Raw genomic sequence first — 12,690 nt, forward strand, 5'->3', positions numbered from 1 at the left:
GGTGCTTTCGAAGTTGTGGAGCAGGAATAGATTTGATAAATGCCACACATAGAGGATATATACCGTCAGTGAGATAATATCCCATATTTCTTTCGCGACCATTAACGATATAATTGACCTTAGGTGCTCGACCTTCCAAGATATCATAAAAAACAGGCGATTGATCAAGTACATTGATATCATTTCTTGAACCTGGGGTTCCAAAAAATGCATGCCAGATCCATAGGTCTTGTGATGCAACTGCTTCCAGAATAATTGTTGGCATACCGCTTCGTTCTGCATATTGCCCTACCCATGCAGTAGGGCAATTTTTCCATTCCCAATGCATACAGTCAATACTGCCCATCATGCCTGGGAACCCTCACCGTTCTCCGATATGAAGAAGAGCTGTCATATCTTCTTCAGTTGGCTTTCTGAGGTACTCAGCTCCGAAATTGGAAATTACACCTTCAACAAATTTGATGACTGATTTACGAATGACTTGGACACTCATTCATAAGTATTCGTCATGCAAATAGGATTAGGTGCCATATGCCAACACCTCACCCTCATAGCCGCAGTAAATTTTTGAATTGGAGACATACCAAGATGGCCAGCTGCATCAGGGTGTTGTTGAAAAAATCTATCGGTGGCGACGAGTTTGTTCATTAAACGTTCAAACAAAGGCTTTCGCATGCGAAACCTTGTTCGAAAATATTCTGGGGGATAGATTGGATCTTCTGAAAAGTACTGCTCGAACACACCTTCATGGCCTATCTCACGTCTTCTTTCAATATACCGCATCCTTCCTCTAACGGCATGATTGGTAGGTTGTACAGATAGACTTGCGGCATGGATGACCACATCCTCAATGATGCGATCAAGTTGGCGATTATGATCATCAACGCTTTGTTCCCATGCTTCATCATCGCTAGAATTTGAAGCATCAATATTAGAACTAGAGGCCATTTTTTGAAGATGAATTTTTTCTATGTAGAGTATAGAAGAGATAATTGTTCTGTTATTTGAGAGAGTACATAGATAAATATATAAGCAAGAGCATGATAAGTGTCAGATGCTATCTTACACAATAATTCAAATATCACATGGGTGGTGCCACCGAAAGTAAAGGCTTTTGAAAATATCTTGACAATAATTTAGAAATCACATGGGTGGTGGTGCCATCGAAAGTAAAGTCTTTTAGAAATATCGTGACAATAATTCAGAAATCACATGGGTGGTGCCACCGAAAGTAAAAGCTTTTGGAAATGTCGTGACAAAATAAAATTACATTGAAATTACACAAAATGAAATTACATTGAAACTACACAAAGCGAAATTACATTGAAATTGCACAAACTGAAATTACATTGAAATTACACAAAATGAAATTACATTGAAATTGCATAAATTGAAATTACATAAATAAACCATACAACAATAATTTAAATAACACAATAATTAAAAACAAGCATCATAAGTTCGATTACATTCCATAAAGTTCTGCCATTAGCCGACGTTTGAGAGCTTCCTCATCTGGAGATAACTGGTTTTTTTTCATTAACGTATTCAACGTAGATGTTTTCATTTCTTTTTCGCGTGTGATTCTCATTTCACGTAGTTCAGCAATGAAAGCATATGAAACTATCGAAGATTATGATTCTGTTTGTTTTCCTTTTCTTTTAGCCTTAACTTTAGCTTTATCCCTACCAATAGGACGATGAAATTTTGAAGCATCACTACCTGGAGTTTCTGGAGTGGAGTCGGTTGTAGGATCCACATCTTCATCTGTCCTCAATTTTTTTGAGCTGCTACGACTTTCGTCAACACTGTCTTCGTCGTCTGGGTGAGAACGTTGTACGTAACCAGTACTATCCAATTTCAGTTCCCAGTTCAGATAACTGCTCATAACTTTTTCAAACACTTCATGGTGAGTAAACTTAGGTTTATCGTAAATTGCTTGAGCTGCTTTCTCGATATCCTCTTTAGACTGATCGCTCGCTCGTCGCTCATATACTTTCTTGTATGCAACAACCCACAGAGTTACATTTTTGTTGAGGCGTTTGTAACGGTTCCTCAATGATTTGATGCTCCTTCGACCTCCAATTTCTGGATTAGCTGCTCGACTTTGCTCATACATACCTGCAACAGTTTTCCAAAACGACTTACTATTTCGGTTAGTGCCAACAATTGGATTGTTACTGACAAAGCACCAAGCAGACATTAGTGATATATCTTCTATATCAGTCCAACTTTGAGCATTGTTGGAAGGGTGGTTTGTAGAAAAATTTTCAGAGGTTTGGTGATATTCAAAAATAGGAGAATCAGTTGGATTATGCGAGAATTCTGAATTCATAGCATAATCAAACTCTGGGAATTCATTGGAGCTTGGAATATCAGCAAGATTTGGATAATAGTCTTGGGAGGGATTGAAATTTTTAGAGTTGAAGAAAGAATTATTGTCTCCATCCATTGAAGAATAGATAAATAAATAATAGAAGTTATATGTAGATAGGATAAATGAGAGAATTTGAAGGTGTATTGAAATATAGCAAGGGTGGTCTCTATTTATAGAGAATGAAAAAATATAAATTTTGGTATAATTTTTTATTTTTTTAATATTTTATATAAAAGATATAATGATTTTTATCAATTATCTAAATAAAATCTACTCAACCAATAATATAATTACAAGTGTCACTATATCAATGAATTAAATTTGAAGAGAGAGAGAGAGACCAAGGCTGGTCCGATTTTTCCACTGGTCGACCACCTCTCTCCGACCACTTTCAATTGTTAATTTTTTTTTTCACATGAGGTCGACCAGGTCTTGCAATTTGTGGCCGATAAACTTGGTCTTAGGGAAACACTTAAGTACACCTGATCAGTCAAGAGCATTCAATGTAACTGAAATGAATGCTTCGAATATGAACCTCAGACTGATAGTGCAGATACGGACTGAAACTGGAGTAATGTATTACACACTCAGTGTTAACGAAGAACAACTTAAATACTTCCAGTACACGCCGCATTTAATGTAAATGACAGTGCATTTAATGCAAGGATATGAGAATCGTCCTTCATCCTGCAGAGTTTCCATTTCCATGTTACCTTATACTGTAACACCATCTCATATTTCAGAAAGACCATACCTCTTTTGGGGTATAGGAGATAGAGGACGAAGACTTGAGCCATATTTGAATTGACAAGTCAAACGGCAGATAGAATTGAAGGATCCCCTCCAACGGATCTATTCCTCCTCATTTGCCTATAAATAGAGCTCAAGATTCAACCTTCGACCTCACCGATTCAAGAACATACGTTAAAGCTCTTGCAAACTCAAGACACAACTTATACTTACCCAAAATACTTGAATCGAATAAGAGAATTCCCATTGCCAAATATCAGTTCACCTGATATACAAACATTCTCTTAGAAGCTTCTAGGCAAATTTTCCTCATCCTTAGCCTAGATTCCGATTACTCGAGAGCATGTTCTCAGTAATCTTTAGTTGGAGATTTGAACCCTCTTTACAAGAGTGAAAAGAGTGTTTGAGAAAGAGAGAGTTCGAGACGGTTGTCTAAACTCGGAGAATCTTAACCACCGCAAGCTAGACGTGTGTTGTCTTAGCAACTGCGAATTAAGAAGGAGAAAAGTCCAACCGAGTGTGTTGGCTCTGAAACTTGAGTTTCAGAAGTAAGATTTGTTGTGCACCCGTAAGCACAAGCCCAGTGAATTGTCAGTGTGATCGACTGACCGTGGACATAGAAAATTATTTTCTGAACCACGTAAAACTCTTTGTGTTCTTTTTGCTCTCAGTATTTAAGTTTTACCTATCTGTGCACAAACTCTTATTCTCGTACTGAAGTTGATAAAGTGAAAAGAGAAACCCTAAAATCAACAAAGTGATTCACATAAAGGCTATTTTGTAAAATCATTTCCGCTCCAAAGTGTTATCAGTCTAACTAACAAATCTTCTGATAGTTAGTAAGATTTCTAACACTTCTCCGATTGTTTAAAACTGATTAGACTGAAACCCTACTTGAACTATCAGTGTGTCGACAAGTTCCTCGCACTGAACTTAAACTACTGAACCAATATCAGTATCAGTCCACGCCCGTTCTTAACTGATCTTGTTTTACACTGAACACTTTAGTCAACTCACTTCAGTATCAGTTTCGATACTCACAACAGCTTACAAAAGAAGTTTTAAGTTTCAAAAATAGTCTACTGGTGTATTTCCTCCCCCCTCCTCCCCCATACACCAGTTCAGTAACCCTACGGGACCCAACAGTAAACGGTAGAATCTTTTATATTAGTGGGTTTTCAAGCCCATTAGTCTTGCTTTATCTTTTATAGGTCGCAAATAACCATCCACATCAAGAGCCTTAATTAAGACTAATATGCTAATGAGGCCCAGTGCTTTATTATCTACAAAAAAAAAAAAGACTCAAAAGAGTTAAATAAGTTGTACTATAGTTAAAATTATAGTAGGGTAGGGTTTAGGGTCTTAATTAAAATTAATAGACCTTAATTTTTTTCAAACAAGGATCAATAATTGTCATTTTCCCTTGTAGTGACTCAAACTCTCAACCTCATAGTAATAAATCTTAATTAAGATACAATACTTTATTATTTAAAGAAAATATTAAAAGAGAAAGAAGAAGATTCAAAAGAGTTAGATAAATTGGTCTGGAGTTAAAAGTATACTAGCTAGGCTAGGGTATAAGGCCTTAATTAAGATTAATAGGCCTTAATTAAGGCATGATACTTTATTATCTAAAAATTAAAATTTGTTGCTAAAGAGTTTCGAACTTCCTCTAGGATAAATATATTTTACAAAGCCTCACCTTCGCTCACCGGCCGGCGCCGCCCTCCCCTTAGCCTCTGCTCCGCACGGCCTCGCCCCTGCCCCACTCCACCCCTCCCGTCGTCGCCGTTTTCCCTTCCACATCGTAGCCTTGCGTTCACCTCTTTTCTTTGTCGTTTTCCCCTCTGAGCCACTGCCGCTTTCTTTCCTCTCCTCCGTACATCTGTCTCTCCTCCCCTTCGCAGAACTCAATTGACTGAAAAATCAACTACTCTATCGATTCAATTTTCGATCGGTTGGTCTAGCCAAAAATCAACCGATTTGGCCCATGAGAATTCTTGACCGTCAATTAGTAGGTTTTGGATTTTTGGGTCGGTCGGTCAGCCGAACCAACCAATGCACAATCCTAGATAAGCATATCTCAATCTTCATCGACCGATGCACAACCCTAGATAAACATACCCCAATCTTTAAGTATGATATAAATAATTCGCGAGTTTCTGATTACTTTAACGTTCTTATCAATTCAGTTATTGTTTACTCTAAAATCTTTAGCCAAGTATGGAAAGGACCGTGCCATCAGCTATGCCGAAAATGCAAAAATATAATGTATTTAGGATCATTTGTAAAATATATAAATTGTTAATTATAAATATATTTATGTACGTACTTGATAGGTATAGTTAAAATATTTACTTTCTAAGTGCATGAAAATTAATGTTTTTTATTCATTGATCATTAATATCCATAGCACATTGAAAACAAAATCATGATCTATATGATATTTGTTCTTTGAATCTTAAGATTTAACATTAATTATCATTTATATATCATTAACACATGTTATCTTATTAACTTGAGTATGCATAATGTATTAATTCAAAGTAATGTTTTTTACTTATTAAATTTGTTAGGCATTAACAATTTACTTTTTACATTTTAAGGAATTATTAACATATTAAAATTAAACATAATTAATAAATACTCTGAAAATTAAATAAATTTTAAAAGAGTTCAAATGACAAGGTTTAAAACATTTTGGTTTGTTCAAATATGTGGCAACAATGCCCTTGCATTATCAAATTATCTTTCTCAAAACAAAAAAGTGTTAACAAAAGAACCTTGCTCGTGATCTTACTAGTTATGCTAAATAAACTTTGTTTTTAAGCGAACAAACTCGAGTGGAGACTCTCCAATCCATCTTGGCTCCTTCATCATGTCTTTGGGCATTGGTAATATACAACTAATTAACTACCTTATCTTTTGGAACGCTACCAAGAATATGATGTGCACATGTCTACTTTGAAACCCCTTCTTTTTTTAAGATGAAAAAAGAGAATTTTATTCAAGAAATTTCATATGTTACATAATAAATAACTATATAATAAATAATGCAGATTTTACTATTTTAGTGGCTGCATTTGTAGGTATATGCAGTGCAAAACACAATTTTTTCTTGGGGAGGGGAACATCTTAGGAGTATTTTTTTTAAATCTGAGATACAAATTGATTGTCTTATTTCTGGTTCATGCTTGGACGTCATTACTAATAATATAAATGGCATCTACTTCAGAAATTAAAATAAATAAGAATATCATAATATGTAAAGATATTTTATTTTTTATTCTGAACAAGGAAGACCCCAAATGCATATATTACTTAAAATAAAAAGAGTCGTCCAGTCTCATCTATGAGACCAATTGTATAAATAAAATATACTTATTTGTTATTCTACAAACAACACACGTTAGCCTAGTGGTAATATATCCTTTTGCCTATATCTGTAGTCTAGCTAGAGATATGCTATGCTTCTTTGCACCCAAGAGAAACACTTTTTTTATTTAATTTTTGATTTTCATTAGACGTGTATAAACAAAAATTATCCGATTTTATACAAATAAGAGTTGAATTCTGATTTTCTGTACAAGTGTGTAAAGAGAAACTATCCGATTTTCTACGTATAAAACTTGGTAACCTAAATAAAAACTATTCGATTTTGTACAAATAAGACTTGCAAACCTAGTGGTATGCTTCTTTGCCTACCATCTTTAAGATCATTGGTTCGATGAAAAAAAAGTAAGACTTGCTAGCCTAATGGTATGCTTCTTTGCCTACGATCTTTAAGGCCATTGGTTTCAATGAAAAAAAAGTAAGACTTGCTAGCCTAATGGTATGCTTCTTTGCCTACAATCTTTAAGGCCATTGGTTTCAATGAAAAAAAAGTAATGTTTACTTTTCTTCATATTGATTATTACCCACTCCGTTCCATTACAAATGCCTCACTTTTCATAATAGGATGTCCCATAACCATAGACGGAGCCGGAGGGGGGGGGGGGGGGGGGCTAGGGGGGGCTAGAGCCCCCTCCCAAATTTTGAGTTTTTTTTTTAAATTTTAAAATATATATAGATATATGTTTATACCTATTATAAAATAATTTTGTTTAATAAAAGAGTATTTGGTTATTATATTCTCTCATATATATACTTAATTTAAGGATAATTCCGTTATTTAAAACTATGTAATCTATGAAATATTGTTTGTTATTATTACTATTATACTTATCTTTTAATAAAAAATGCCTAATATGTATGAGATGCTAAAAAAAATTATAATGTATTGAAACTAATTTGTAATATATAGAAAATATATAATCTATGAACATGTTGTTTGTTATTATTATTATTATGCTTTCCTTTTAATAAAAAATGTCTTAAATATGCGGAATGTCCAAAAAACGTTTTGTGATATATTGAAACTATATAATCTATGAAAATATTGTTCGTTATTATTAGTATTATGCTCGTATTTTAATAAAAAAATACCTTAAATATACAGAATGCCCAAAAAAAAATCTTGGGGGCGGAGTTTCAGCCCCCCCCCCCCCCCCCGAAATTATTTCCTGGCTCCGTCCCTGCCCATAGCAAATGCTTCATTCCTTTTTTTGGCAACATATTCTCTATTTATACCTAATATTTAAATAATTTCCACCAACCCACTTTATCTACTAATTACTCATTTCTTAATCTTTGTGCCCAAAAATAGTGAGACATTTGTAATGAGATGGATGAGGTACTTTTTTATCACAACAATAATTACTTTGAATTATTTGTATTTTTCAACTAGCTTGTCAGGGGCGGATCCAAGAATTCTTGTCAGGGGGACTGAACTCCCATTTTTTTTTCTTTTTTTTGATACAATATATAGTAATAAGTAAATAATAGTGTTTTTGTCATTGGAACAACTATTTTTAAATGTCTATTACATTATAAATAATCTAAGAATAGATACTTGGCGAAGTCGAGCTAGTCGTTTCTATTTGAGAAATCAATGAAAACTAATTTTGACATGTATTCATCGACTGAAAACGTTGCAAGGTCTTTTGCTTTTTCACATGAAGATTCACCTCTACATTTTTTAGAGAAAAAAAAAACGTTCCATTTCCTATAAAAATAATTTAATCAATTCACAAATTAATTCAGATTAACAAATTAATTTGTATATATTTATAATTCACCAATGGACAAATTAATAAATTGACAAACATAACTCATAAATGGACAAATTAATCAGCAAATAAATTGGGGGAGGACCGAAAATCCATTAATTTGTGGGAGAACCGAAAATAAATTAATAAATTGTCAAACAAAGCTCAAGTAAATGGGCAATCCATTGAACACTTGTATGTATTTATTATTCAACAAGGGAACCGAAAATCAAGAAATCAAATTCCCTAAAACAGTAGCCACCTCTTCAACAAATCAAAAAAAGAGAACGAAAATTCAGCAAAAACAAATCAGGTAAAGGTCTATAACTATAAGTATCGACCTTAGAGGATGCTTAAACACCACGTCGATCCGGCAGAAGGGGCGCACCGTGCGCTGGAGTACCGCGACGGTGCGTCCCTGAGTCTTAGGGGGGTGTATTCGTTCAGAATTTTTGTAGATTTTAAAAGTCCGTAGATTTTAAAAGTCTATAGAATTCTCCCAGATTCTTCATGATTTTAAATGAATTCTTGACCTAATTTTTAATGAATTACAAATAATTTGACATGATTTCTACGGAATTGAAATCCACAAATCCAGCGAGCGTTGGGATTCAACGGGCGGTAGAGAGGAACCCAGCGCCCGCTAGGAGCCCATGATCGCTGGACACCCAGCGAGCGCTGGGTGCCAGCGAGCGCTGCATCCCAAACTCTATTGTTTTAAATTTGGCGTGTAGCAGTAGCCACGACTCAATAGTAAACACCTAAGGGAATGTTAGTGCTTTTACCTGACATTGCACCTCCACGCCACTGCAATTGACAATCTCACAAGCTGCCACAACATCTTATTTCCCAAATTTAAGAAAACAAGTTAGTTAGACCTTACAGCTTAAAGCTTAAAGAGTTCTAGATAAGCAGCAGGATTAACATAATTCCTTCACCAACCTTGAAGACCACCCCCATCTTAGTGCAGTTATCAATTGTAATGTTGTTTACTTTCCCTGCAAGTATCCCACATTAAACCTTTGATGACTTACAACAAAAGAACTGAACTCAAAACGAATGCCAACAGTTGTCAAATACATAGACCAGCGAATTTGATGACTCAGAACCGAATTTTTGCAGCCAAATACATAGACCAGCGAGAGCTGCATGCTAGCGACCGCTGGCTTCGTCAGGCTCGAGCGCTGGGTCCAGCGGCCGCTGGCTTCTTTGCCGCGGGCGCTGGAACCCAGCGAGCGCGTGATTTTGGTAGATTTTTGAATTCTCGTGGTGTTTGGTCGAATTTGTTGATGCCTATTTTCTGAACGAAATCAATGAAAGTCATTCCAATTTAAAAGTCCGTAGATTAACGAATACACCTAGATTTACATAGACTTTTAAAAGTATTGAACGAATACACCCAGATTTTAAAAGACTTTTAAAAGTCTTGAACGAATACACCCAGATTTTAAAAGACTTTTAAAAGTCTTGAACTAATACACCCAGATTTTAAAAGTCTGCAGAAATCTATAAAAATCCTTAACGAATACACCCCCTTAGCTGAGAACCGGTGCTTGGGGGAGGGGGTTTGGGAATTTTGTGCGTTCTACACGAGATTAAAAAAAATGAAATTCGAATCAGACCGTTGCACCCCAACTTTTCCTCTTTTTTTTTATCGTTTGATTCAAATAGTAAGTTTTAGGTTTTGTTTAATTTTTTTTTCTTTTTTCCAATATCTATATATACATCTTCTTATTTCATTCAAATCACTCTAAAAAATTATTCTCTAGCTCAAGAAAAATCTCTACAAAAATGTCTTCTTCATAATCATCTTCTTCATCAAGCGGCGACGACTAGCAACGTGCTCAACAATTTCTCCCAACTCGTGCAACAATTTTACGAAATTGTTGAAGCTATTGGTGAACTGGAACCAAAAACCCCTCGTCCGCACAGAAGGGTGATAAAGGAGGCATACATTCATCGAGACCGAGAAGCCAGAGCACAACGTTTGTATGCGGATTATTTTGCAGAAAATTTGGTCTACATCGAATCCATTTTTCGGCACCGAGTTGGTATGCGGCGTGCATTGTTTCTGTGCATCGTCAATGCCGTGTAGTCCGATCCGTACTTCCAACAACGCACGGATGCACTTGGCAGACCCGGCTTCACACCGTTGCAGAAATGCACCGTTGCTATTCGTCAACTAGCAAATGGAGGTGCAGTTGACCAGTACGATGAGTATTTACGGATTGCAGAGTCTACCTCGTTCGAGTGCTTGAGCAGATTCTATCGAGTCATCAACCAACTTTTCGATGCAGAATACTTGAGGAGACCGACGTCCGCCGACTGCCAAAGGCTTCTAGCACTGCACGAGTAGAAGCGCGACTTCCCGGGAATGCTAGGGAGCCTCGATTGCATGCAGTGGGCGTGGAAGAATTGTCCAACGGCGTGGCAAGAAGCATACACTCGAGGTGATCAGGGGGAGCAGACCATCATCCTCGAAGCTGTCGCATCCCAAGATCTATGGATCTGGCACGCTTTTTTTGGGACTCCTGGTTCAAACAGCGACATCAACGAGCTTAACTCATCGACGTTGTTTAACGATCGACTAGAAGGAAGGGCTCATCCGATCACATTTCAAGTCAACAACTCCTACTAAACGAGTGGGTACTACTTGACCGACGACATCTACTCCAATTGGCCCGTTTTCGTGAAGAGTCCTACATTTCCGATGGACGCAAAGAGTAAAAGATTCAAGCTGATGCAGGAAGAGGCTCGCAAGGACATCGAACGAGCTTTCGGCGTGCTTCAAGCTCGTTGGGCAATCATCAAAGGACTACCGCGTCTTTGGAAGAATAAGGAGTTGAGCGACATCATGTTCACGTGCATCGTTTTGTACAATATGATCATCCAAGACGAAGACGAACACACAACAGAATGGGAAGAAGAGGTCACCGACGAAGCTTCGAGTAGCTCAGCTGCAGCTCATCCTCGCACCGGTGCTCCGTCGGAATTTCGCGCATATGTGGCACGACAAGCTTATGCGAGACCAGGAGATGCATGCCCGCCTGACTTCAGATTTGAAGGAGCACATTTGGTTTCATTTTGGTCCGATTAAGCCCTAAAAAATTATCGTAATTTTTATTTTTATTATTGTATTTCAATTAAGTCTTTAATTTTATTTTACTTATTGTAATGTTTAATTTTATTTTTAATGAAAATTTTAAATTTTAAAATAGAAGTGTAGAAATGGGGATTTAAACACCCCCCTTAAGCACCTTTGCATTGGAGAGGGGAGGTGCTAAGGTGGGGACCACCATTTAATCACCCCCTTAACCACCTCCCATTAGAGATGCTCTTCTTGGTTGTGGTGGTGCGACTTGGCCGCCGACGGTGGTGGTCAGAGGCTCAACGTCGACGTGGCGGTGGCTGTTGCTCCTACTCGACGCGACGCAAGGTTTAGCCAATTTTTTTGATAAATTAACAGTATTAAATAAAGAAATTTAAAGACCGTCCCGCAGAAAACTCGAACCCGAGACCTTTGGCCTTAGGTATTAGAGCATCTCCAATGGGAGGTGCTTAAAGGGGGTTCTATAAAGTGGTCCCCACCTTAGTACCTCCCCTATCCAATACAAAGGTTCTATAGGGGTTCTTAATTCCACATTTTCATTTAATCTCATTTCTACACTTCTATTTTAAAATTCTATTTTTCATTAAAAATAAAATCAACATTACAATAATTAAAATAAAATATAAAATTTTAAAATTTAAAAATATTACAATAATTAAAAATTAGGTAAAAAAACTAATAAAAATAAAAAAATCCTACCTAAAACCCATGGCCCAAATCGGCCCAACCCCCCCCCCCCACCCAACTTTCTCTTCTTTTTCTCCTTTTTCCTTTCTCCACCGTATCCCTTTTCCTCCATTTCTCTTCTTCTTTTCCTAGTTTCTGCAACTTTTTAATATTTTTTAATTGTGCGTCGCTGGGACGCGCGAACCATCTCCCCCCTTCGCCTCCAATTCTTGCCTTAACATCGGGGACGCACCGCCGCGGCTTTCCAGCGCGCAGTGGACCCCCAAAACCACATCGATCCGGTGATTCCCGGAAGCGCTGAAGATGCTCTTAACCCCACTAAAAGTTAAAATAATGTATTAGATTAATGTATAAATTAAGAATTGTTAACCCCACTAAAAGTTAAATTAATGTATAAATTAAGAATTGAAAATAACCACCCAAGACCTTACCCATGACCTTTGATTTAAAAAGTAGCGTCAGGCTTTTTTAAATTGAATCAATTAATACTGTTGGATGAGAAATTCGAACCCGCGACTTTCACATGCGTGAGGTGCAAGTTCAAACCACCTGAGCTAAATGCTCAGATAAAAACAAATATTGAAATAATTAGTTTTGAACAGCGGTGTGCAAAATTTCAG

General features: G+C 36.6%; 3 protein-coding genes across 3 annotated transcripts; 1 reads left to right on the forward strand and 2 right to left on the reverse strand.

The window, feature by feature from the left end:
- Nucleotides 1-361: 361 nt before the first annotated feature.
- LOC131008260 (uncharacterized) lies at nt 362-948 on the reverse strand. The gene is made up of 2 exons (XM_057935149.1): nt 585-948; nt 362-465 (listed from the first exon to the last, which is right to left on the reverse strand). Exons 1-2 carry the CDS (start codon nt 946-948, stop codon nt 362-364), a joined length of 468 nt encoding a protein of 155 aa, XP_057791132.1.
- A 685-nt stretch (nt 949-1,633) lies between these two features.
- On the reverse strand, nt 1,634-2,452 carry LOC131008261 (uncharacterized). The gene has a single exon (XM_057935150.1). The coding sequence runs from the start codon at nt 2,450-2,452 to the stop codon at nt 1,634-1,636; it is 819 nt and encodes a 272-aa protein (XP_057791133.1).
- An 8,532-nt stretch (nt 2,453-10,984) lies between these two features.
- Nucleotides 10,985-11,371, forward strand: LOC131008262 (uncharacterized). Its single transcript, XM_057935151.1, has one exon. The coding sequence runs from the start codon at nt 10,985-10,987 to the stop codon at nt 11,369-11,371; it is 387 nt and encodes a 128-aa protein (XP_057791134.1).
- The last annotated feature ends 1,319 nt before the right edge of the window (nt 11,372-12,690 follow it).

Source organism: Salvia miltiorrhiza, chromosome 2, assembly GCF_028751815.1.
Source record: "Salvia miltiorrhiza cultivar Shanhuang (shh) chromosome 2, IMPLAD_Smil_shh, whole genome shotgun sequence".
NCBI classification, from domain to species: Eukaryota; Viridiplantae; Streptophyta; class Magnoliopsida; order Lamiales; family Lamiaceae; genus Salvia; species Salvia miltiorrhiza.

Bases quoted from the DNA above. Each gene is read 5' to 3' on its own strand.
- LOC131008261 (XM_057935150.1), bottom strand. From the start codon at position 2,452: ATGGATGGAGACAATAATTCTTTCTTCAACTCTAAAAATTTCAATCCC.
- LOC131008262 (XM_057935151.1), top strand. From the start codon at position 10,985: ATGGACGCAAAGAGTAAAAGATTCAAGCTGATGCAGGAAGAGGCTCGC.
- LOC131008260 (XM_057935149.1), bottom strand. From the start codon at position 948: ATGGCCTCTAGTTCTAATATTGATGCTTCAAATTCTAGCGATGATGAA. The intron at 466-584 runs GTATGTCTCCAA...TTCGTAAATCAG, and splicing joins TGATGCAGCTGGCCATCTTG to TCATCAAATTTGTTGAAGGT.